This window comes from Schistocerca americana, chromosome 10, assembly GCF_021461395.2.
Source record: "Schistocerca americana isolate TAMUIC-IGC-003095 chromosome 10, iqSchAmer2.1, whole genome shotgun sequence".
NCBI lineage: Eukaryota > Metazoa > Arthropoda > Insecta > Orthoptera > Acrididae > Schistocerca > Schistocerca americana.
The window spans coordinates 190,126,349-190,150,012 of NC_060128.1; the positions used below are offsets into that span (position 1 = coordinate 190,126,349).

The following is a 23,664-nucleotide window of genomic DNA, read 5'->3' on the forward strand; positions in this document are numbered from 1 at the left end:
CTACAAGGGGTAGAAGCGTGTAACATGAATTTTGAAACTTTCTGTATATTGCCTACACCATTTGGTCACGAAGTTGCATGGTATATTCTTCACTGTATAGACCCTACGTTCCAGTGATGGTTGCCATCTAGACATTCCATATAATAATATATGAGGACTGTTTTTTTTTTTCCTATTCTCCAACGGGGTTAGGTATTAAAACATAAATATCAGAATGGTATTATTTACAGGTACTACATACGTGTGTTGGCTCTCTCTCAGCATAGGTGCACTGGTAGCTGTGGCAACTGCTGTAATTATTTGAGTTTTCTGTCTCCTCTGCAGAAAAGTCTTTCAACTTCCTGTTATATCGTTTCCCAAAAAGTGTACCACATTAAAGTTTTACCAAGGATGGCATAGATCCGGAAGTTTAGGGTTGCAGAACTGGAAAAGGCTTGAATGAGATTTTCACTCTGCAGCGGAGTGTGCGCTGGTATGAAACTTCCTGGCAGATTAAAACTGTGTGCCGGACCGAGACTCGAACTCGGGACCTTTGCCTTTCGCGAGCAAGTGCTCATTCTGGAAACATCCCCAAGGCTGTGGCTAAGCCGTGTCTCTGCAATATCCTTTCTTTCAGGAGTGCTAATTCTGCATGGTTCGCAGGAGAGCTTCTGTAAAGTTTGGAAGGTAGGAGACGAGATACTGACAGAAGTAAAGCTGTGAGGACGGGGTGTGAGTCATGCTTGGGTAGCTCAGCTGGCAGAGCACTTGTCCGCGAAAGGCAAAGGTCCCGAGTTCGAGTCTCAGTCCGGCACACAGTTTTAATCTGCCAGGAAGTTGGAAAAGGCTTTTCACTCCACTATATCATGGTGTCCAATGCTAACCGTAAAATCCATTGTAGGGACCAATAGCCAGGGTCTAGTCCACCTGTCGAGCCACGGTTAGCACACTGGACTCGCATTTGGGAGGATGACGGTTCAATCCCGCGTCCGGCCATCCTGATTTAGGTTTGCCGTGATTTCCCTAAATCGCTCCAGGCAAATGCCGGGATAGTTCCCTTGAAAGGGCACGGCTGACTTCCTTCCCCGTCCTTCCCTAAACTGATGAGTCCAATGACCTCGCAGTTTGGTCTCTTCCCCCAAAACAACCCAACCCTGTCGGGCCTTTGACTGCTGCTTGACCCATTTTAACCTCCGAATGTGTTTAAAATAATGGTCGGCCGGTGTCGTCCACAGGTACTGGACCTGAGTGGAAACTGCATCCCCACGTGCCCCGGTAAGTGCGCTCACGGCACGTGTACCGGTAGCGGCACGTGCAACTGCGACCACGGCTACTGGCCGGACTCCACGGGCAAGCTGTGTGTGCCACTCTGCCCTGGTGGCTGCGGTCCCGCCCCCGGAAACTGCACGGCACCCGGAGTGTGCTCCTGCTCTGACGCTCGCTACACGCTGGACAACGCCAGGAAAGTCTGCCTGCCCAGGTAATCACAGTCTAGTACAGTTTACACGAGACCTCCCTCCCTCTGTATTCTGTAGGTTTGTCTTGGAGGAGAGCCTACAGGGATGTGGAAAAAATTAAGTTGCACATAAGGAGGTATTTCTTTTTATCTAACAATGTGTTTTCAGTGAAGTAATATACACTGAAATGTTTAATTACAACATAGTTCCATTACTTTTGCTTCCTTCTCTAGACTGTCAATTGATACAAAACATACAGTAACAACAGACTGGACAGTAGTGTAAAAGCATGCGTAAAAAATGTGACTTAATACCAGAAATAACACAGAAAAAAGTAGGGCCTGAAACAAAATGTAAATGATTTAGGGGTTCACATTTTGGCAGAACTTCCCAACTACATTTAGCATGTTAGAACCAGCTATCTTACAATACAGAGAAGCAATTTTTTATTGTTCACCACAGCTTAGTGTTGCTTTTCACCACAGCTCAGTGTTGCTTTTCACCACAAAGATGTAGTAAGTAACATGTACTCACCTTTCTTACATAAAAGTGATTGTAAGTTTCAAACAATTGAAAGTCCAGGATGGAATAATGACAGTAATATAGAAAGTATAGACTGGCTACAACTGTGTTTGACGTGTGCAGCAATCTGGTGGGGTAAGAGGTAGTGATAAGGAAGTGGTATGGGGAAGGAGGGGAAGGGATAGAGAGTAGGGGTGGGGAAGATGCTAGTGCTGCATGTAGAATTGTTCAGGGATGTGGTGGGATTGGGATAAGGTTGCTAGGTGGAGTGTCAGAGGCTATGCTAGAGAGAAGAGTAAAGGAGTTGTAGGTGCATTGGCAGGATAGGTGTGTGCACACTGGGATGGGACCAGAAAAGGTGGAAGACAGGGACAGCAAAGGTTGAGGCCACTGAGCTTATGAGAATGAAGGATATGTTGTGGGGAGAGTTCTCATCTGCACAGTTCAGAAAATCTGCAATTGGGCGGGATCCAGATGGCACAGGCTCTGAAAAAGTCATTAAAAGTGAAGCACATCTTGTCGGGTGCCATATTCGACGACTGGGCTGTTCAGATTTTTTGTGCAGATGGACAGGTTGTCGGTTGTCACAACCGTGTAAGATGTTGCACAATGCTTGCTGGTAGATCGCACAACTGCTTTCGCAGGTGACTCTGCCTTCTATGGGGTACGAGATGCCTGTGACAGACCTGGAGTGGGTGGTAGTTGGAGGATGTATGAGACAGGTCTTGCATCTGGGTCTGTCACAGGGATATGAGCCACGAGGCAAGTGGTTGGAAGCAGTTTTGGGGCAGAGATGGATAAGGGTATTGCTTAGGTGGGTAGAAGATTACCTGTGTGGGAGGGATGGGGATGATATTTCTCATTTTAGGGTAGGATGCCAAGTGGTCAAAAGGAATATGATTAATTTCAACTACACACAATGCGAAATAAAACTGAAAGGAAATAATAACAAATGAACAATAAAGTTGATAATTTATAAAATCAGATTCTGTATTTCATATGAGAAGTAATAATATTGAATAATTTACAGGTTAATATATAACAATCGACAGAAATAATGATACATTGCAACTCACCACACAGAGGAGATGCTGAAAATCCAACAGACACAATTAATAAGAGACTGTTTTATTTCGGCTTTCAGACAAATCCCTTTATAAGAGGGAGAAATGGGTACAAACATTCATGCATGCACAATTCACACTGTGTTCCAGTAATTACATGTGGGGAGATGCAGAGATTTCTGGGAATGTGGCATTGGTCTTGCCTGAAGTCAGTTGATGGCCGCCATGAATAATTTCTTCAATCTTGTTCACCATCTCATCAAATCATGATTTAGGGATGCACACATCTTTTATTATTATTATTATTATTATTTTGAACGTTCCGTCTGACAGCTTTAAATTCCTGGAACCACTTGTACACATTACTATGATTCATTACACTATTCCTGTAAGCTAGATTTCACTCAAAATCAGGAACAGTACATTCTCCTTCTCAAGAAGACACCAGATTCCAGTCCTCACATCACAGCTGGCAGGATTCAGAATACACACATATATTTCAACACTACAATAAGTTTCCAGACAATTGATCATGCATTCTACTGCCAACTTATTTTTATTGAATGCAGTGCTGCCACCTTTGTCAAGGAAACAAAAATCCCTTTGAACGACACAAGCTCAGAATTCTTATTTACTGGACATGCCTTGCATGTACTTCTAACTTATCAGTTGCCAGTCCAAGGTCTCTATCCAAAATAAGGATGAGGAGAACATACTACATTCTGCCACATCTAATCTTATGTCATGAATCTGTCAGCAGATGTACTGTTTCCGTATAGAGCAGAACTAACTTGTGCAGGTGGGTCCATACGACAGTCACACCGTGTCATGTTAAAGGGTTAAAAGGTTTAACATGTGACCGCAGGTGTGAAGGAGGCTGCCTGAATGGCGACTGTACGGCACCCAACGAGTGTACGTGCCACGCCGGCTACGTGAAGGTGGGCAAGTCCAACCAGTGCGCGCCCACGTGCAAGTCGGGCTGCCCGCACGGCCGCTGCACTGGCCCGGACACCTGCACTTGTGACTCCGGATACTACCTGGATGCTGCCACCAAAACGTAAGTACCTGCACACCAAATAGCTGCCATAATTTTCCAGTCTCCTCTCTGGAAAGGTGCCACAGAAAACTACCTCGGATAGTTGTCGGCACTTGCTGCTAAGTACAGTGATTTGCTCGAACACCGTGTTGTACCCAATTTCACTTGGACTATAGCGGCACTTCGTCGAGGCACGTGCGAGCTCCTCGTCGAGACCGTAAAGGTCCGACGGACGTCTACTGGCCGTCTTGTCATTCTCGCTTTCTGACATCGTGCGGATGCAGTTTGGAGGGTTATGTGATCAGCGCACCGCTCTCCCAGTCGTTTTGCAGACTTTCCAAACTGTGTAGTCACTACAGTTCAGTCAAATAGCTTCTCAACTGGCATCACAAAGTTGCGTGCACTCCGTACAAGTCCGCCCACTGAGAAAAAATTCTCGGAAGTACCAGAATTGAACCACGGTCTTCAGAACGGCAGTCACTTATGTCGACCACTCGACTACGGAGGCGCACTGTCGAGGCTTAGCACAGGAAAGTGGAAGTAACTACATCTATATCTGTCTGTATCCTCTGCAAACTGTAGTCAAATGCATGACATAAGGAACCTCACATTGTAGCACATATTACTATTTCTTGCCATCCCATCTGCATACAGGGCACAGGAGCGATTCCTGCTTAAATGCACCTGTGTGTACTGTAATTATATGCAGAGTCCTGGGATATTTTTCTGCAGTATTCACCTAATGCTGACTATTGAAACTTGGTAAGTAGCTTCAAGAACTGATGAAGTGTATGCCAGTTAAGAGGTCACACCACTAGTGTTGCTCTTCTTTGTATATGTTTAATATCATCTGTCAGTCCTATTTGTATGCATCGCACAATTTTGACCAGTATTCTAGGGTGGGCTGCGAGAGTTTTTTTGGAAACCATCTTCCTTGTGTGGTGATTTAATTTTCCAGTATCTTGCCAATGAACCAAAGTCTGCCACGTGCTTTACCCACAACCGAGCCGATGTGCTCATTTCATTTCATATCCCCACAAATTTCAGATCCAGGTATTTGTATGAGTTGACTGATTCCAGTGTGACTGATTCATATTATTCTTACAGGATAAATACTGCGTTATTACACTTTTTGAAGAGCAAAATTTTACATTTTTGTATGTTTGTAGCAAGTTGGCACTCTTTGCACTGCTTTGAAATCTAAGTAACTGACTGGATGTTTGAGCTCATTTTTTCAGACAGTGCTTCATTATAGATAACTGCATTACAGATAACTGCACCACCTGGAAGCCGGCCGGAGTGGCCGTGCGGTTCTAGGCGCTACAGTCTGGAACCGAGCGACCGGAACCGAGCGACCGCTACGGTCACAGGTTCGAATCTTGCCTCGGGCATGGATGTGTGTGATGTCCTTAGGTTAGTTAGGTTTAATTAGTTCTACGTTCTAGGCAACTGATGACCTCAGAAGTTAAGTCGCATAGTGCTCAGAGCCATTTGAACCATTTTTAGAACCATCTGGAAAGATTCTGATGTTATTTTTTATATAGTCTGCTGGCTCATTAATATACAACGTGAACAGTAAGGGTCCAAAGACACTTCCTGGGGGCACACCTGAAGCTACTTCATCTGTCAATCACCCTACATCCGAGAAGACACATTGCCTTTTTTTTTCCAAAAAAACCCTCAACTGAGTCAGAAATTTCAAAAAATGGCTCTGAGCGCTGTGGGACTTAACTTCTGAGGTCATCAGTTCCCTAGAACTTAGAACTACTTAAAACCTAACTAACCTAAGGACATCACACACATCCATGCCCGAGGCAGGATTCGAACCTTCAGTCGCGCGGTTCCAGACTGTAGTGCCTAGAACCGCTCGGCCACCCCGGCTGGCCAGAAATTTCACTTGATACCTCATATGAGCATATTTTCATTAAAAAGAGGCAATGTTGTACTGAGCTAAATGCTTTTTAGATATTAAAGTGAATACTACATCTACGTGACAGCCCTGATCCGTCACTTAAACAGCTCATAACAGAGTGTTTCACCTAGATGTTGAAAGCACCATGTAAAGGCATATGTGACACAGAAAACTGCAAAAGTCACGGTGTCTTTGTGACAACCAAAAAACTTACCTCATTTGCATGGAGCAAGTTCACAAGGTTTGTAGGAAAGGCCACGTGAACTTGGAGGCGAAGAATGATGTGGCAAATACCCTTATTTCCGCCATATGTTTGTCAAATGCTTCAGTAGCACTCCATACATTTAGGTTGTCATTTTATGAAATATACAGGTTGGAGGTAAAGAAATGGTTAGCCCTAACAGTTCTGCATGTAGTTTCCTTAGTGTCAACAAAATCTGTGCTACCAGTCGTTTCAAACTCAAGCCTTTGGCCTTTTAAATCATCAGAGTTTCCTTCTTTGGTAATAAATGTAGAACCAAATTTCACACATTACAAAACAGTACACCTAACAGGATGAAAGTAGTCCAAAAGACATGAATAAATTTTTGACGTGTGCTGTAGAAATTGTCTTTAGTGAACTGTGAATTGTGTTTTACTCATCTCATGACGTACATTTACAATAGATTTGGTTTGCGTACAGGAAACTTGTCCAAAATTTATAATACAGTTAGAAATATTTTTACATTGATAAATAATAGCACTACAATAAATAATAACAATATAAGGATATTTCTTGGAATATGTAAAACATTATATCCAGCTCAAATTTCCAGTTTGTCCTGCATGAATTCATCCACTGAGTAATAACACTTCAGTGTCAGTACCTCATATAGCTTTCTTTAAAGTGAACCCAAATTCATCTGCATCAACTTGTTCCCTTTTAATTTATTACAAATTTTCATTCCCATGTATTGAGGTTAGTGGGGATAGTTTGCGGTGGTGGGTTTGACGCATAAAATTTTCTTAATTTCTAGCATCGTGTGAATGGACAAAATGGTTTCCCTCAAATAATTCATGTCTGGTGTACAAAAATATAACAATCTCATATATGTATAAGGATGGCAGAGTTAATATTTTAAGTTTTCTCAATAATGGTCGACATGGTTCTTTGTGATTTGCAGTGCACGTATTTCGAATGATTTTTTTTCTGAATTTTTAGTATCTGCACAATATTTGTCGAGCTACCCCAAAAAACAATACCGTACATAATAATGGATTCAAAGTAGCTTGTATATGCTACTTTTTCATGTGTCCATAGTAAAGCAGAGGTGTGAGATTTTGTGAACAGCAAACATCACTGAGCATGTTCTTTTCCTAAACATTTCATAGACAAGGTGCCACCAACCTCATTTCAAATCTATGAGCAGTAGATAGAATAAAACACATTTAGTGAGAGTATGCCTTATACAGGGATGAAGATACAAAGTTGAGGCAATTTATTTTCAAAAGAACCATTCAATTTTAAAAGGATACATCTTCTACAACCGCACATATACATCTTCCATGTGGTGTCTGTGGTTGACAAAAAGTTTAGTTTGTTTCCTATTACAAACAAAATTATTTTCAAAAGAATTTTACATGCCCATTTGATAAGGCAGTCCCAAGTTCATACGGTATGACACGGTGTGTTGATGTATCAATATCCAAATTAAATACTTCACAGAAAAGAAAAGAGGAAAATAGCTCTTTAATTAGGGAATGGTCTTTCCTTTGAAATTTACTTATTAGCTCAGAAGACTTTTCCTGTGGATAGATACATGAAATTTTAGAATTACAGTAACTTTTATTAACATCATTTCTGATGAAACTGAATGTCCCATTGCAACCAGAACAATAAACTGAACTATCTGGATAATGAAGTTTTGTGGGGAATTTGTTTCTACCATTGTGATGATGTACATGGTATGTGCTTCATGAAGGAACTTTAACATTAGGATCTTTAAAAGAAATTTGGTAAAAATTTCATATAGGCCTTAATACATGGAACAGGAGTGCATACAAAACATGGTGGTGGCAGTCAGCCTGCTCTGTCACAACCATGGTGTCGCTTCTCACCCCATTCTATGGTAGATAAAAAGTTGTGAATTATTAAGGTTTAAGGCATTATGAATAAAATTCTGTTTATGTGGATTCTTTTTGTCTTAAATAAATGTTAATTTTCTTCTTGTTTGGATCATCTTAAACAATAAATAACAAAGTTAGTTACATCAAAATGTTAGGACTGTCTGCTTAATAGATGGTCGGTGCACCTTTGGAAAGCGATGCAGTAGCAGTTACATGTGGAACGGATTTGACAAGCCCTCTGTAGGTTTCTGGAGGTACGCAGTATCAAATGCACGTGCACGTGTGCACACGTGTATGCAGTTCCCGTAAATTACAGGCCACAAGTTTATGCCCAGAGCTGGCAACTGATTGCAACTGACATATATTTTATCAAGTTCAGAAGAGGCAAATTTTCTGGCCGAAATGTCGACGTGAGTTCACTGTCAAGCTCCACAGACCACTGTAGCACGAGTCCGGTTTTGTGATGCAGATGATTATCCTGCTGGGTAAGACATCACCACTGGGGAATATACAAATCATGAGGGGATGTACGTGGCCTGCAGTACAGAGTATGGTGGTTGGGGACTTGCTTGTCTACAGCTGCTGTGGTGCCCTCAGTTACTTCCACAGGTCCTGTGGAGGTCCAAGTGAATATCCCGCAAAGGGTAAGACAGCCTCCACTGTACTGCATCCGTGCATATCTCAAACAGCAGTTTGCCCGAATAACGACAAATCTGATATGACCACTGACCTGGAATAAAAATATATACGACTCTCTGACTAGGCGACGCGTCTACACAATACACAGTCTAATTTCGATGATCTTGTCCCAGTCGTAACTGATGACGTCTTTGGGTCGACATCGGAACACACCAGTGTTGTTGATCTGTGGAACACTTGTGACTGCACCAGCATTGTGTTGTGTCATCTGCAACAGACTGCTGCCTGTCCTGTTTTACAGAACAGGCAAGTCCCCAACCTCCACATTCTGTACTGTGTGTGGACGTCCAACATCTAGTCACCTACTCGTGGTTTCATTTTCTTCCAGTCACTTTCCAGTGATGCTCATGACAGCAGCATGTGAACAGTAGACCAGCTTTATCACTTCCAATATGCTAGTTCCCTGGTGCCAGGCCATAACACTCCAGCCTTTGTCAAAGTCACTTGTGCCAGTGGATCTCCTCATTTGTGGGTAGAATGATGTCACTTGCACTGGATGGCGCAAATAAGAGTGGCCTGGAGAACAGAGTTCCAGGGCACAAAGAAACGGAGCAGAGGAAAGGAAATGCAGTACTAACCTGACTACAGCAGATGTTGAAAGTGACCACCATTCATCTCTCGGCACTTTTGGGCCCTGGTCAGCAAGTTGCTGAAGGTAGATCGAAGCTGTATAGCTGTACAACCCTCTCTTTAACAACAAATATCCAAAAGTCCTGCAGATACAGTCTACACTGTGTTTCTACTGTAATAAACGCAGTATTTAACACTCTGAGCAGTATCGATATGAGCGGAAGTTATACTAAACTGATACGTAATCTGTCGTTTTTGTTGCTGCCTCCACATTGTCGAATTCTTCTTATGAAATTTGCCTGGTTCTGTATTTGCATGTAGAAACTATGTAAATAAAAGATTTAGGTTTATTATCAATTCTATCATTGTTTATTTGTTCTCCACATGACGTAAACAGCATCACCAAAAGGCGGACTGTCCAAAGCATGTCAAGACAAAACACTGAGACTGAAACAGATACAAAAAGACTGACCATGACATAAAAAAATTGTGACAAAATACTGAGCATGCCAGAAGCAGCACTGCTGTGTTTCTTTGTACAGAACTTTAACAATGAATTAAAAAAAAAAACATTATTAATTTGGTACAATTTTGATGTTACAATTAAAATTTACAAAACATAAAGGAACTGATAATACAGCTCAATACGATATGAAATGCAAAATCAAATGACATCATTTTTACAGTATCGTCAGTGGTTTTAAATATGAAAATCAAGCTGAACTTTAACTATAATAATGTCTTTCGTATTATTTTGGTCTGGAATTAGTTACAGTATGAATTTTGTTACTAACATTTATTGACTGTACAGAACTCGTGCTTTATCTGATTACATATGTAAAACTCACAAATATAGCTTCAAATTCTGGAAATTGGAAATTTGGGTGACGAAAACAATGGAGAGTTAATTGGAAACATAATTACAAAGAATATTAATTACAAAAGAGGACATAAAAATAAATAACAAATGTAAATAAATCACTTGCTAATAACTTTCAAACTGTTTCACAAAAGTAATGAGGTTTTCTGTTATCAGATTTTTAAATTACCATTTTGTTAATTCGAAGTATTGGCTTTTCATACCAAAGCTTCTGCAGCCTCTAATTGTTACAGAATGATCACTACAGTTTTACAAAATGATGACTAATTTGGCATAGGCACAGGTTCTGATTAGTTGTGTCAGTCATTTAACAATTAAGAATGTACTTGGTGATGGATCTGGAATGTTACATTAACTTATAAAGACTTTAGAACATATAGAACTATATGATACCCACTTAACCATATAGACAGCATATGATATTGGACTGGTATCGTAATGTTGAGTTGAAATTTTGGGAAGGTGTACTATTATAGCTGGACTGCTGGGATTGTTGCAACCTCATCTGAAATGTTATATGCAGTTCTCGAAGACTACGAGGGTTGCCGCATTACACCTAAGGCGTGAGGGCTCCCCATGCAAAGTAATCGCACACTACTTCCATTAATAGCACTATCAGATGTGAAGATCATGTAAATGTGCTCCAAGGAACTGGTGTGAATCACATGGTGAGCATAAACATAATGTGCACGTCAGAGGATGTGGTTATATCGTACACTCACGTTCAACTGCGTCCCCTCATCTAGGCCACTTTTATTTGCCCCACCCTGTATATTTTCACACACTGCTACCAGGCACCATTCAATCTCGTAGTACGTGATGGTGATCACATTGCAGGTGCCGCCCTAACTGCCCCGGAGGTTGTGCCAACGGCCGCTGCACGGGTCCTAATAAGTGCGTCTGCAACTCCGGCTACACTGTGGACCCCGCAGCCCGGCCGGCCGGCTCTCGCTGCATCCCCCACTGTCCCGGAGGCTGCGTGGGTGGAGTCTGCTCTGCACCCGGTGTCTGCACCTGCCTCTCTGGGTGAGTCACCGACCAGAACACCATTCTCCTGCATCTGTAAAGGTCTCGGGACATTCGCATGAACTGGCAACTGTGACAGAACAGGATAATGTGACTGCAACAAACTTGTGCCTTCTTTTTCATCGAGCACCATAACATTAACGCGTGATCGTAAAATGTATCTGGATCTACAGCTATTATTTGCGAGCCACTGTGAAGTGTATGGTGGGGGGTACATTCTGTTGTAGCACATGTGGGTTACTTCCTTTTTTATTCACATGTGGAGAGCTGGAAAAAGTCTGCTTAGCTGCTGCTGTGTGCACCATAGCCAGCCTGAGCTCATCTCTGGTGACCTTATATGAGACAGACACAAGGCGTTGCAGTATGTTCCATGGTTCTTCATTTAACTCATTCTTTAAACTTTCTAATGGGCTTTTGCAGGTTTATTGATGCATATTTTCAAGGATGTACTAATTCAAGTTTATCAGTATTTCAGTGATGCTCTCCAGAGGATCAAACAAATCAGTCAACATTACTTTTTATAACATTCCCGGTTAGTCCTGTTTGGATGGATCACACACTCTTTGGCAATAATCTAAGCTGAGACGCATAAGTGATTTGTTAATAGTCTCATTTGTAGAGTGATTGCATTTTCCCAGTACCCTGTCTATGAACCAAAGATTGCAACCTGCTTTACGTACAATTTAGTCTTTGTAAAAATTCTATTTCGTATCACTACAAATTCTAACACCCCGGTATTTGTGTGTTAACCAAATCCAGTTATGACTTGTTGATACTGTCGTCATCTTATGAATTGCACAGTTTTACATTTCTGAACATTTGAAACAAGTTGCTAATCTAAGCACCACTTCCATATATTATTGAGATCTGACTGAATATTGCTACAGTTTTTTTTTAGCCAGTAGTTCATTGTAAATAACTGCATCACCTGAGAGAAGTGTACACGGTCGTTAATGTACAGCACGAACAGCGAGGGTCACGACACACTTCCCCTGTGTCACACAGGAAGTTATTTCTACATCTGTCGATGGCTCTCCGTGTGGGATAACGTACTGCAGTGGTATTTCTACCTGGATTTGTTCTGCATTGTTGTGACAATAGATGATGCAGACGGTCCAAGTGACCCGGAATTAACTAAACAATTGTGTTCTAGGTACGAGAAAGACGCGAAGAACAAGACGGGCCGCGTGTGTGTTCCGCGCTGCTCGACACCTTGCGGGCGGGGTGCCAAGTGCACCGCCCCCAACACGTGCGACTGCTTGCCCGGCTACGTGAGGGAGACCGCACCATCCGGTGTCAAGGTACGCTGTCCACACTGGGAGTACTTGCCAAACATCATTATGGGTGGGACTAGAGAGAGCCAAAGTGCCTTGAGAAATGGAAGTTGTAAAATTACAAAGCTATTTTCTGTACCTCTTAATTCTTGTATGTTTAAGTCCTCACCAACCTCCTTGCAATGATCATAAGGTATTTAAACAGTCAATAATGATAATTTAACAAATGCTATTAATTTACATGTATTGTTTCTACACACACAATGATCAGCTTTCTTGCAGGGTATTAGTACAAATTTAGCAACATAAATCGGTAAACTACATAGCCTCTGAGTAGTCTCACAAAATTTCACCAGTCACAAATACTGATGTCGCAACAGTTTCTTACTGACTGACAGACAGACTAATAACATAACTTTACTTACACAGACCAACATAATGTTTCAACAGATAGAATGCTCACTTTTGACTGACTTTGACTCAGTGTGCGGCACACGTACACTTAGGTGACAAAAGTTATAGAAAATTTCCTAATGTTGTTTTAGACCTCCTTTTGCCCAGCACAGTGTAGTAACTCGAGATGGCACAGACTCGACGAGGTCGTCTAAGTCTCCTGTTGAAATACTGAACAGTGATCTCTCTAAAGCGATCTACAATCGAGAAAGTGTAGCCACTGCAGGATTTGATGCACAAAATGGCCTCTCAGTTATGTCCCCTAACTGTTTGATGGGATTTATGTGGGGTGATCTGGGTGACCAAATCATTCACTTGAATTGTCTAGAATGTTCTTCAAACCAATTACATACAGTTGTGGCCCAGTGGCATGGTGCATTATCATCCATAAAAATTCCATTGTTGTTTGTGCACATGAAGTCTGTAAATCACTGCAAATGGCCTGAAAATTGCTAACATAACCATTTCTGAATAACATGTTCTCAGGTTTCCAACCGCATCAATTGCTTAAAACTAGACGAGCTTTCGGCCAAGCACTCCTTGGCCATTGTCAAGTCATAACACTTGAATACTCTTTTTGTCAGAAATATTGCAGGACAGGTTTTCTTAAAGGTTGAAAATTGCACTGACCAACTCCTTTTGAAGTAGTCCCTTGGGCTATTTATATGCAGTCACCAATGTTACTGGAGGTCTTGGAAGCAAGCAGGTTCTGGTAAGCTCACTTGTCACAGCCTGTCGGATATCTGAGATATCTCGATGAAGCTTTTCTTTCAGTCACCTTCCCGCTTGCGGAAACAAGAAAAAATTGCAAGGGGAGAGATCGGGCGAATATGGCATATGTGGTATAGCAATAACAGAATGTGTGGCCAGATATTTGATTACAGATTATGCAGTATGGGGTCTTGCACTGCCACACAGCAAGAACCAATCCTGAGAATGCCACACATCAGGGTGACAACAATGAATTGATTGTTGTAAATGTTTCAAGACTTTGATGTAAATATTTCGGTTCACTGTTTCACCTGGAGGACCATACTCACGGTGAACTAATCTTTTAGTACCAAAGAATGGAATCGACGTAGTCTTTGTTCTCAAAGGATGTCATTTGACTCCTTTTTTAGGTTGGTGATCCAGGACCCCACCATTCAGCACTTCAACATTTCATGTGAGAGCCATACTGGTAGCACCAACTTTCATTGTCAGGAATAATCTTTGACAGAAATGTGGGATCACATCTGGCTCCATCCAGTAGTTCAGCATAAATTCTTCAGCTTTCCTCTTTCTGTTTGTCTGTTAGTGTGTGAGGGACAAGTTTTGCATTAAGTTTTCATTCCCCTAAATCTTCATGTAAAATATTATGACACACATCACAACTCAAATTAAGTTCTTCTGATATCACAGGTACAGTTACATGATGTTCTCCTTGCAATAACTGCCTTACACACTCCTCATTTGCATCGGTATGAGCTGTAGTTGGGCGATCAGCTCTGGGATCGTCTTCCACTGAATCCCTGATTTCACAAAATCTTTTGTGCCGTTTGAGAACATGACTTCTTGAAAGCGCCTCACCTGCATGTGCTTGCTTAATAATTGTCCACGTTTCACTAGGGGTCTTCCCGAGCTTAGTGCAGAATTTATGTTCGGTCTTTGCTCACAATTGGCATCCATTGTGTTGCCGTAACTAATGTGTGTTTGTGGGGAAATGTGGACAAGGTCATTTCAGGGATGCACAAATACCAGGTAACATTAAAAATAAAATTTGTTCCATTTTAGTACTGCAAACTCAGAAATAAACAACCTATCCTGAAACTTTTCTGACAGAGTAGTATGTACATGTTTTTGTTGATACTATTTGTGTGTACAAAAATGTTTACATATTCCAGGATACTGTAAATGCCTTGAAAAGAAATTAAGGTGAAACACCTATGGCACAAAAATTGTGTTTTATTCAGTTGATATTAGACAGTGCCAAAGTAATGATTATTGACATACCATAATATAAAGGCAACTGAGGATGACAAGACTACAGAACTTGAAGTTCTAAATGCCATCTTTTTCAGATGTGTTTTCAGTACTATTATGTTCTCGGTAAACTGTTGCATGTCCCTAGACATGTTTAAAGTGTCAAATCATGAAGAAAACCTTCAATTACTAGAAGGTGCATGGCCCTTAGATCAAGGAGTGCTTCCCTCAGGAGTTCCATCAGTGAAAGGTGTGAACCCATTCCATCTAATGCCTATCCATACAACTAATTGCTTTGGCTTTAAAGATGATGTGGAAACATTGTTGTCAATGCAGATGTGCAAGATCTCCAAATAGAGTATGAGTAAAGTGTCTCTCTCATCCATCTCGAATAGTTTTTAAAAATTCTTACTCAGAAACAGAAGAATGTAAAAAGATCAGCGTATTCAAAAGAGGAAAGACCATTGCAGATGTGTGCCATGCTGTACTTCATCTGAAGGATCAGCTATGTGTATCAGCTGCAGAAGAACAAGACCTGTTGACAATGTTGCCATTTTTTTGTTGATAGTGCAGGGAGTTTCACAGCAAACACTGCAACATCTGATCTCGAAAACAGACTTGCATAAGAAAGAGAAGTGAATACTGAGGAGTTTTTTCCATGGATTTAATTTTGTTATTGTCTAGAAAAAAAATTGTAAAAGAAATGAGAAACGGTTTTTGTTGACTACAGTTCTGCTACTTATAATATTACTGCTGTATTTCTTTACTTGTGTTATCACAAATAAAATTCAGTGTCTCAGTATTAACAACGCTTAGAACAAAAACTTTCACATTGGCACTTAAAACAAGTCAGTTTCCTGGTATGGCACTTACAATGTTCTTAATAAACTATTATTTATTTTCTGTTCTGTCTCATTGTTTTTTACAATGATGAAATGGCTACTTAATTCTGTAGTATCAGAATACCTTCTCAATATTGTGGATACAAATAAGTTATGTTAAAAAGAGGTACATCAGTTTTTTGATTCTACTGACAAAACTGAGATATTCTCTGGACCATGTTGGGACATGATTATTGCAAAAGCACTGACCTGCAGTGATGTTTGTTGTCTGTACCAGACACTCCTTATGTGTAACGGTGTGTGTTTTGCCACAACAAATGTCTTCCACAACTATGACCTTACATTTTAACGTGCCATATAGTCAGAATAAATAGTTCAGTTCATTTTGTTGAGGGTCAGGTCGGTTTTATCGAAGGTCGGGTCAGCTGTGATGAGGGTCAGTATAAAGTTTGGCTATATTGTTCATTAGATTTTGTTGGTTGGGCTTTGGTGTAGATGGCCCATTGAGGTGTAGAAGTGGAATATTTTCTTTCAAAGAATACTTGTTGCTGTGGGAGTAAGGTATGCGCAGTAATTAACCTGAATTGGTCATTCTTACATTACAGGGTAGGAATGCCACAGTGCTGTGCCGCCCGGACTGCCCCAAGGGCTGTGGCCCGGGAGCAGTCTGCTCATCCCCCGGCCGCTGCACCTGCCTGCCGGGCTACACGGAGTCGGCTCCCAAGTCGAACATCTGTGTCCCAGTCTGCACGCACGGTTGCGTCATGGGTGACTGCACTGGTCCTGATGTGTGCACGTGTAAACCGGGGTATGTACACACAACTTACCAGGCAGCTCCACTGAGACATACATTTTGATTGCTAGTTACTTGCTCACATATTTGTCCCGTTAGTGCCAGAGGTTAGATTCAGAAATAAATGTAAGTCGTGTAGTGACTCGCCTTAACTGTACAGCTGATAGCCATCGTTCTGCAGTATGCGATTCTGTGAACGTACCTCATTGGCCTATTACAAAAATTTTCCCAGGTAACCCATATCTCTGCTTGACTCACTTGCCTCGTATCATAATGCTAAAGTGAATTTTGCCAGAGAAGGGATGTGTTAAACATATAAGGAAGAGCAAAACAAAATGTTGCTGTTGAAAATTTATCACTGAGATGCAGTGGCCTCTAAATGTTCTATCTGTAATACAATATAAAACATTAACATAGCTCACATCTGGCACCATCGTGGGAAGAGCCATTGCAGAAAACCGCAAACTCGGAGTACATCCATCCTGCGTATTCAACTTGTAGTTATAGAACCCATAAAAATCTTTGTCTTTGCAGAGAATATGGGTTTACTTCCACATTAACAGCGCGTGCGCGTGCGCCATTCACATCAGTGTACTGTGTCTTATTATGTGAGGATTCACAGGAATCTGTTTTCCGTTGCAGTTGAGTCCTTCACGAATAAAGCCGTATTTGGGTTACTTTGGACTAGTCTTGTCCACTGTATAGTTGTGACAATCTTTGGTAAAAACATTGATACAGGGAAATGAAGCAATGCAAGGCAAAGCATATAGTGTAAGTATACTTACTCAGTCAGGAGGGACACGGAATCTTTTCTTCTGAATTCAAAATACACTTTGAACAAAACTCGGCATATAGACTGAATCTGAGCCCATTGAGTCATTTACTTCAGCTTTTGCAGGAGACACTAAACAACTATTGCATAATCTTTGTGGTCTCTTGAGGAGCTTCCAAGATGTCCGTCCTCAGCCATCCCACTCTGCCAAGTGTGACTCCACCCTCTCCACATCAAACTTGGGCCATCTGTGCGCTATGTCTTTCACACTTCCCCATTATCGCATTTGATAACACTTCACATGTTTACATCATCCTTCCCAGATGTCGGCATGTCATAATAGATTATGAAAAGTTTTATTCTAGTTTTAATGGTCAGAAAAAATAAAATTTTCTACTGCACTATTTTTTTTTCCTTCCATTCCCACCCAAGTCATCCAGCCACTACTTGGCGGGATCTTTTAAAATTGTGCAGCCAGGAAGGCCACTTATGCAGAATGTTGTAGGACCTGTGTGTCATGCACTGACTGCATTTCTCTCCATCTTCAAATTGTGTGGCACTTATGTCATAATTTGCATTCTGTTGCCCTGCTTAAGATGAGTACAAAATTGGTCTCCTGCATTTCTTCTTGCATTATGGCATCTTGCACATTTACATTATCTCAGTTACAAATCTACTTTTGTTGTTATGCATATAATGGTTACATCAACTGATTCAAATAATTGATCTTTTGTCTGGATGCATTAGAATGGTTATTCCCTTCACTTTACCGTGGAATTTAATGACGATAGAATGAAAGTATTTGTGATGATAAACCAACATTTATTCTGGAGAATAATTCACCTTCTTCTTAGAAAAATTTTATCCCAAAATGTACTCTTACATCCTTGCTCATATTTGTATTTAATGGAATTGAAAGGAGTGGCTGGGGGAAAGGGGGGGGGGGGGGGAATTGGTTAAAGATAGGGCGGTAGGGTAACCAGGAGAAGAGCTGGAGGTGGGGAGGGTTTTATAGAAGCTAGGCACAATATCTTACAAACTAAAACTCAAAGCTATTGAAATTGAAACTGTTTATTAATCACCAAACATATTAAGCTTACTACTTTGTACTAGGTACCTACCACCTACAATGAGAGAACAAAGTTTATATCTCAAGTCCCATAGCCATTCTTTTGCAACACACACCAGCTTTGGCTCTATGTATCATTGTATTTAGAGAAGCTATCTTCTGGACAAGGTGGTGAAAACACTCTGGATTCAGCAATAAAACAGTGAACATTGGTTTGTGGTTTACAGAGTGGCTGAGCTGACCATCTGATTTTCGTTTAACCGAAACATCTAAAACTGGCAGCCTTCCAGATCTGACAGAGCTTAGGAGAATCTTCCCCATAGTATAAAACTACACCAACCAGTCTGCACCTGTGGCGTGGTGTATGTTCGTAGCAGCTTTTCACCTGGATGACAGTATAATCTGGACACGATCATCTACTCGGTGTAATACGAAATGTTAATTGCCCGACCAGGAAACATCGTAAACTCGATAGTGCTTTGTCCACTGTAGTCTGTAACGCTACAACTGGTCACCTTCAGCATCGATACAGATACAAAACAGGTCAAAAATAGGTGCTAAAAGTCATAAGTGATGTCATTGGGTCAACTCGGTAACATTTAGGCATCTACAGCAGTCGAGCCCCACGTTTGCCAGTGTGTGCTGAACGGTGTTGTCTGCACCAGTGTTGTATGCTGTTGTCATATCTGCTACAGACCCTGCTTTATGGAGCATAACATTCTACGATGAGGACAGAACATCAAAAACTTTGCCACATACTCACAGTTTCACACTGCTTCAACTATTTTCCAGAGGTGCTCACAACAGTTGTATATGGACATCTGAGCAGGTTCGGTGTTTCAGAGATACTTGTTCCCAGGCATTAGGGCATAATAATCTGCCCTCTGTTAAAGTCGCTTATGCCAGTGTGTGACGAAGCAAGTAGGGATTTTTAAGGAATATAACACCAAATATAGTTTTGTGCTTAGTTTTACGTATGTTATTGATTTTCTAATTTATTTTGACTATTCCTAGTCAGTATCTTTCATTATAGGATGAAATCAGTAATTGTTTTGTAACTTAGTCTATTGTTGACGTATAAACAAATATAAATTCTGTACTAATTATAAACATTTGCAAGATGAAATGCTGGTAATCTTAAAGTATCTATTTGGCTCTATTCGAAAGCATGTTAGCAAAGACAGCCCTTATTTAATTCCAGAGTAATTAACGGTTTTGTCAAAAAGTATTGTTTGTGTAACGATATTTGTTAATTTCATGATTTAAACAAATAATTTGGCCTAAACCTTGTAACAGAAGAAACTGTTAAAAAGAATTATTTTTTCTATGTATTCAGTTAATTTAATGAGTTAAGTTTTAATTGTAATTTCTTCAAAGTTAACTGTGAACAATGTGCAGTTTCAGCATCCATTATTGTGATGATATTAAGGGTCCAATTTTTGGTCACGAGACAGTCCACAGCCGAGTTTCAGACAAGGAATCTGTATCGGGTAGAACGACAGCAATGTATCAGCTTAAGAGTGTAATAAGTGTGAAACGATTAGGCCTTGTGTTAAAACAGTGACAGTGTCTGCTCCATACATACTTTTCTATTCTTCAAGAACTGTGAACTTTGTTGTTAGGCTTTTACTGCTCATAGATGTTCAACAGGAAATTATTGTAGCAGTACGTAGATGTTCACCTGCTAACTATTAATGAGGCTTACGGGAAGTTAAACAATAGTGCACTGGCCATATAAATGTGTATTATTGGGGAGTTGTGAAAAGTGAAAGTAAAATACTGCGAAACACAACTGTGCATCTGTCAGCTACATCATTTACAGTAGACAGTACTGCACATCCACTCCCTATTTTTTCAGCCAGTACGTCGACATGCAGGAAAACAGAGGAAGAAAGTAAAGTCGAGGCAAACTGCTACAAGTGGATTTCCTGATTTCTAGCCCAATTACCAGTAGTATGATTCCTGTTTCATATCAGCTCCACGTATATACAAAATGATCAATAAAGACCAAGACTGATTTTTTTTCACTGATGTTTGTCACTCCATTTCAGTGTTTACAAGATCTTTTTCATAGTGCTCCTCTCCTACTCCTATGCACTTTTTATAGCATCTCAGCAAGTCCCCGAGCACATAGTGCAGGCCATTCCTTGTCAGGTCCTTGAGAATCGCCTCACTTTTCTTGAGCATGATTCTGAGATCTCAAATTGAATGCCCTAAAGCTTTGCCTTTACTGATGAGAATAAATAAAAAAAATCAAGGTGCGAGATCTGAGCTACAGGGCAGATGTGACACACAGGTAAAGTTGAACTTGCCAGAAACAAACGACTTTGATTGCGATGTAGGACTGCGCATTGTCACGATGGTGAAGTGGTCACTCAGACTGAGAAAGATCTGGTAGTTTCCTCACAATCTGCTTCCCCAGATTAGCTGATGTGTAGCGTGCTGCTGTAACAGTAGTGTGAGGGAGGGTCAAAAAATGTGATCAACATCACCTTCCTGGCAGATGGAACAACTTTTGAATTTTTTGGTGTTGGAGAACCAGGTGATTTCCACACTGTGCTGACTCATTTTCATTCAGGGTCATAATGATGCAGCCTTGACTCATCTCTCGTGATGATAAATTCCAGAAATACATCCCCTCAATCAGCAAGAAGCCGCAGCACTTCACGGCTCATCTCTGTTCGCACAGGCTTCTGTTCGAGAGTCGACAGACGTGACACCCGACGGGCACAAACAGAGGTTGTATGGAGACGACTGTGCGTAATTGTAAGAACACTGCCATATTAAATTCTTGACACTTCACTGAGGTTACGTAATGTTGTCTGCCAATCCTCACGGGCAATCACAGCAGCTGTGCTGATGTTAGAAGCTGAAACACCAGGCCCACTTTCCTTAACACAGACAAGTTGGCCTTATTTGAAGTCCTACACACTGTTGCATAAGGTGTGCATCTTTACCATACGCTTGCTGCAGCTTTTCGTAAGTTTCAGTGGTTTAAATGAACACAGCATCTTATCGTGCTGTATTACTGCTCTCGTATCACTTCCACTGTTCGGTATATGCGAAGAGCATCTACAAAATAGAGCATTACTACCAACCTACTGACATGAGAGTGCTGCTGCTTATGGGTATAATACATAAAAACCTGGTCTCTTCAAATATTCATGGTGCAGATAGGAAACTATGGTGCAGATAGGAAGCTATCACAGAAGCTGCAGGGAAAGATCAGACCGTCTTTGAAGGCCTCTCTACTTTTCGTACTGTGTCACTTGCTGACGATGCTACTAGAAAGCATTCGGTCTTGTGGTGGGCAGTGGTCATAAAGTTCTGGTCTGTCAGCATCTTTGCTACATCAGACGTGTCCTAAAAACTTGCCCGGTGTTACAGGTACGTGAAGGACCCGATGGACCTGCGCGGGGCGCGCTGCATCGCCAACTGCCCCGGCGGCTGCATCAACGGCATCTGCTCCGGCCCGGGGCTCTGCCTGTGCAATGCGGGATTCGTCAAGGACAAGTCCGTCAAGGCGGGCAACAAGTGTGTGCCCCGCTCCGGCTAGATGCGGTGGAGCATCTAGCGTGTGGCGAGCACCACAGGCTGTGCATTTTGAAGTTGCCATTGATTGACTGATGCACAAGTAGCAGCACCAAAGTCTGAATATATGTTTCATCTGTATCAAGTATTCCTAAAATAAATAACATTCTTCAGCACAATGTACAAATTTATACTCTGCATTTAATCCCAAATGCCCCGTGTTACTTTTGTACTCAATTTCAAAAAAAGACCGCTCCTTCAACACCTTCCTCTTCTTGAATCCATACAAGGGGTAAGTCGTGGAGTTTTAATTATTACATCAAGAAATAGTAGTGTAATTAATTTTTTCTCTGTTTACAGGTACATATCTGCTAGTCCTGGTAAAACAGAAATCCCCATACCAATACCATAGTACGCTGCTAGAAGAGTGTCTGTTGCCAGAGTAGAACATAATGTGGTAATTTCAGTTCTGCATTTGAAGGAGACAAAGTGAGTAGGAATAATGCTTAATCGTGTGACACAGTGGTTAGGTAATGTAGACACCTTGTGTTGAAAGTCTCATTGCCTGATCCTAAAATCAATTAGATTCAATATTCCAGTGATCCAACTATCCGCCATCTTCAGGACAATAATGCTATTGTTGAGTCCTGCTGAAACCTGATGCCAGGGCTACAAATTCTGGTCCCATACAGGCCTCCATAACGTACACAGCACATGCACCACTCGTCAGTTGCTGCCCTCAGAGACAGGACAGTTGTCTCCGCCCTGAGGGGAACACCGGTGGCAATGATATATCACACTCGGAGTATTTTCAAAAACTCAGACTGGCCGGACTGAAGAACGTTCTGTTTTGATGCAAGATAGCACAGGGTTCTATGTTCTACTAAGAGGAAATCCACTGCTTCTATGAATCAAATTGTCTACCAGCCTAATTGCCACACACCGAGCAACTGTTCTCCACTGGAAGAAGTCTGAGTGTAATTCTAAAGGTACAGGGCACAGTCCTAAAATTTTTCATCACTTAACTAAGAGTACTTCTACATTTACAGCTGTAGTTCAAAAACTACTGTAAAGTGCATACATCTACATCTACATGATTACTCTGCAATTCACATTTAAGTGCTTGGCAGAGGGTTCATCGAACCACAATCATACTATCTCCCTACCATTCCACTCCCAAACAGCGCACGGGAAAAACGAACACCTAAACCTTTCTGTTCGAGCTCTGATTTCTCTTATTTTATTTTGATGATCATTCCTACCTATGTAGGTTGGGCTCAACAAAATATTTTCGCATTCGGAAGAGAAAGTTGGCGACTGCAATTTCGTAAATAGATCTCGCTGCGACGAAAAACGTCTTTGCTTCCATCCCAACTCGCGTATTGTATCTGCCACACTCTCTCCCCTATTACGTGATAATACAGAACGAGCTGCCCTTTTTTTGCACCCTTTCGATGTCCTCTGTCAATCCCACCTGGTAAGGATCCCACACCCTGCAGCAATATTCTAACAGAGAACCAACGAGTGTAGTGTAAGCTGTCTCTTTAGTGGACTTGTTGCATCTTCTAAGTGTCCTGCCAATGAAACGCAACCTTTGGCTCGCCTTCCTCACAATATTATCTGTGTGGTCTTTCCAACTGAAGTTGTTCGTAATTTTAACACCTAGGTACTTAGTTGAATTGACAGCCTTGAGAATTGTACTATTTATCGAGTAATC

At 41.3% G+C, this 23,664-nt stretch overlaps 1 protein-coding gene across 1 annotated transcript in view; it reads left to right on the forward strand.

The window, feature by feature from the left end:
• Positions 1–22,126, forward strand: part of LOC124552670 (tenascin-X-like) — a 126,279-nt gene extending 104,153 nt beyond the window's left edge. The window contains exons 5-10 of the mRNA XM_047126994.1: positions 1,215–1,459; positions 3,888–4,079; positions 11,063–11,251; positions 12,405–12,552; positions 16,388–16,590; positions 21,804–22,126. Of these exons, the coding sequence (XP_046982950.1) occupies positions 1,215–1,459; positions 3,888–4,079; positions 11,063–11,251; positions 12,405–12,552; positions 16,388–16,590; positions 21,804–21,972 (1,146 nt within the window). The 3' untranslated portion in view covers positions 21,973–22,126. The remainder of the gene's footprint in view (positions 1–1,214; positions 1,460–3,887; positions 4,080–11,062; positions 11,252–12,404; positions 12,553–16,387; positions 16,591–21,803) is intronic.
• The last annotated feature ends 1,538 nt before the right edge of the window (positions 22,127–23,664 follow it).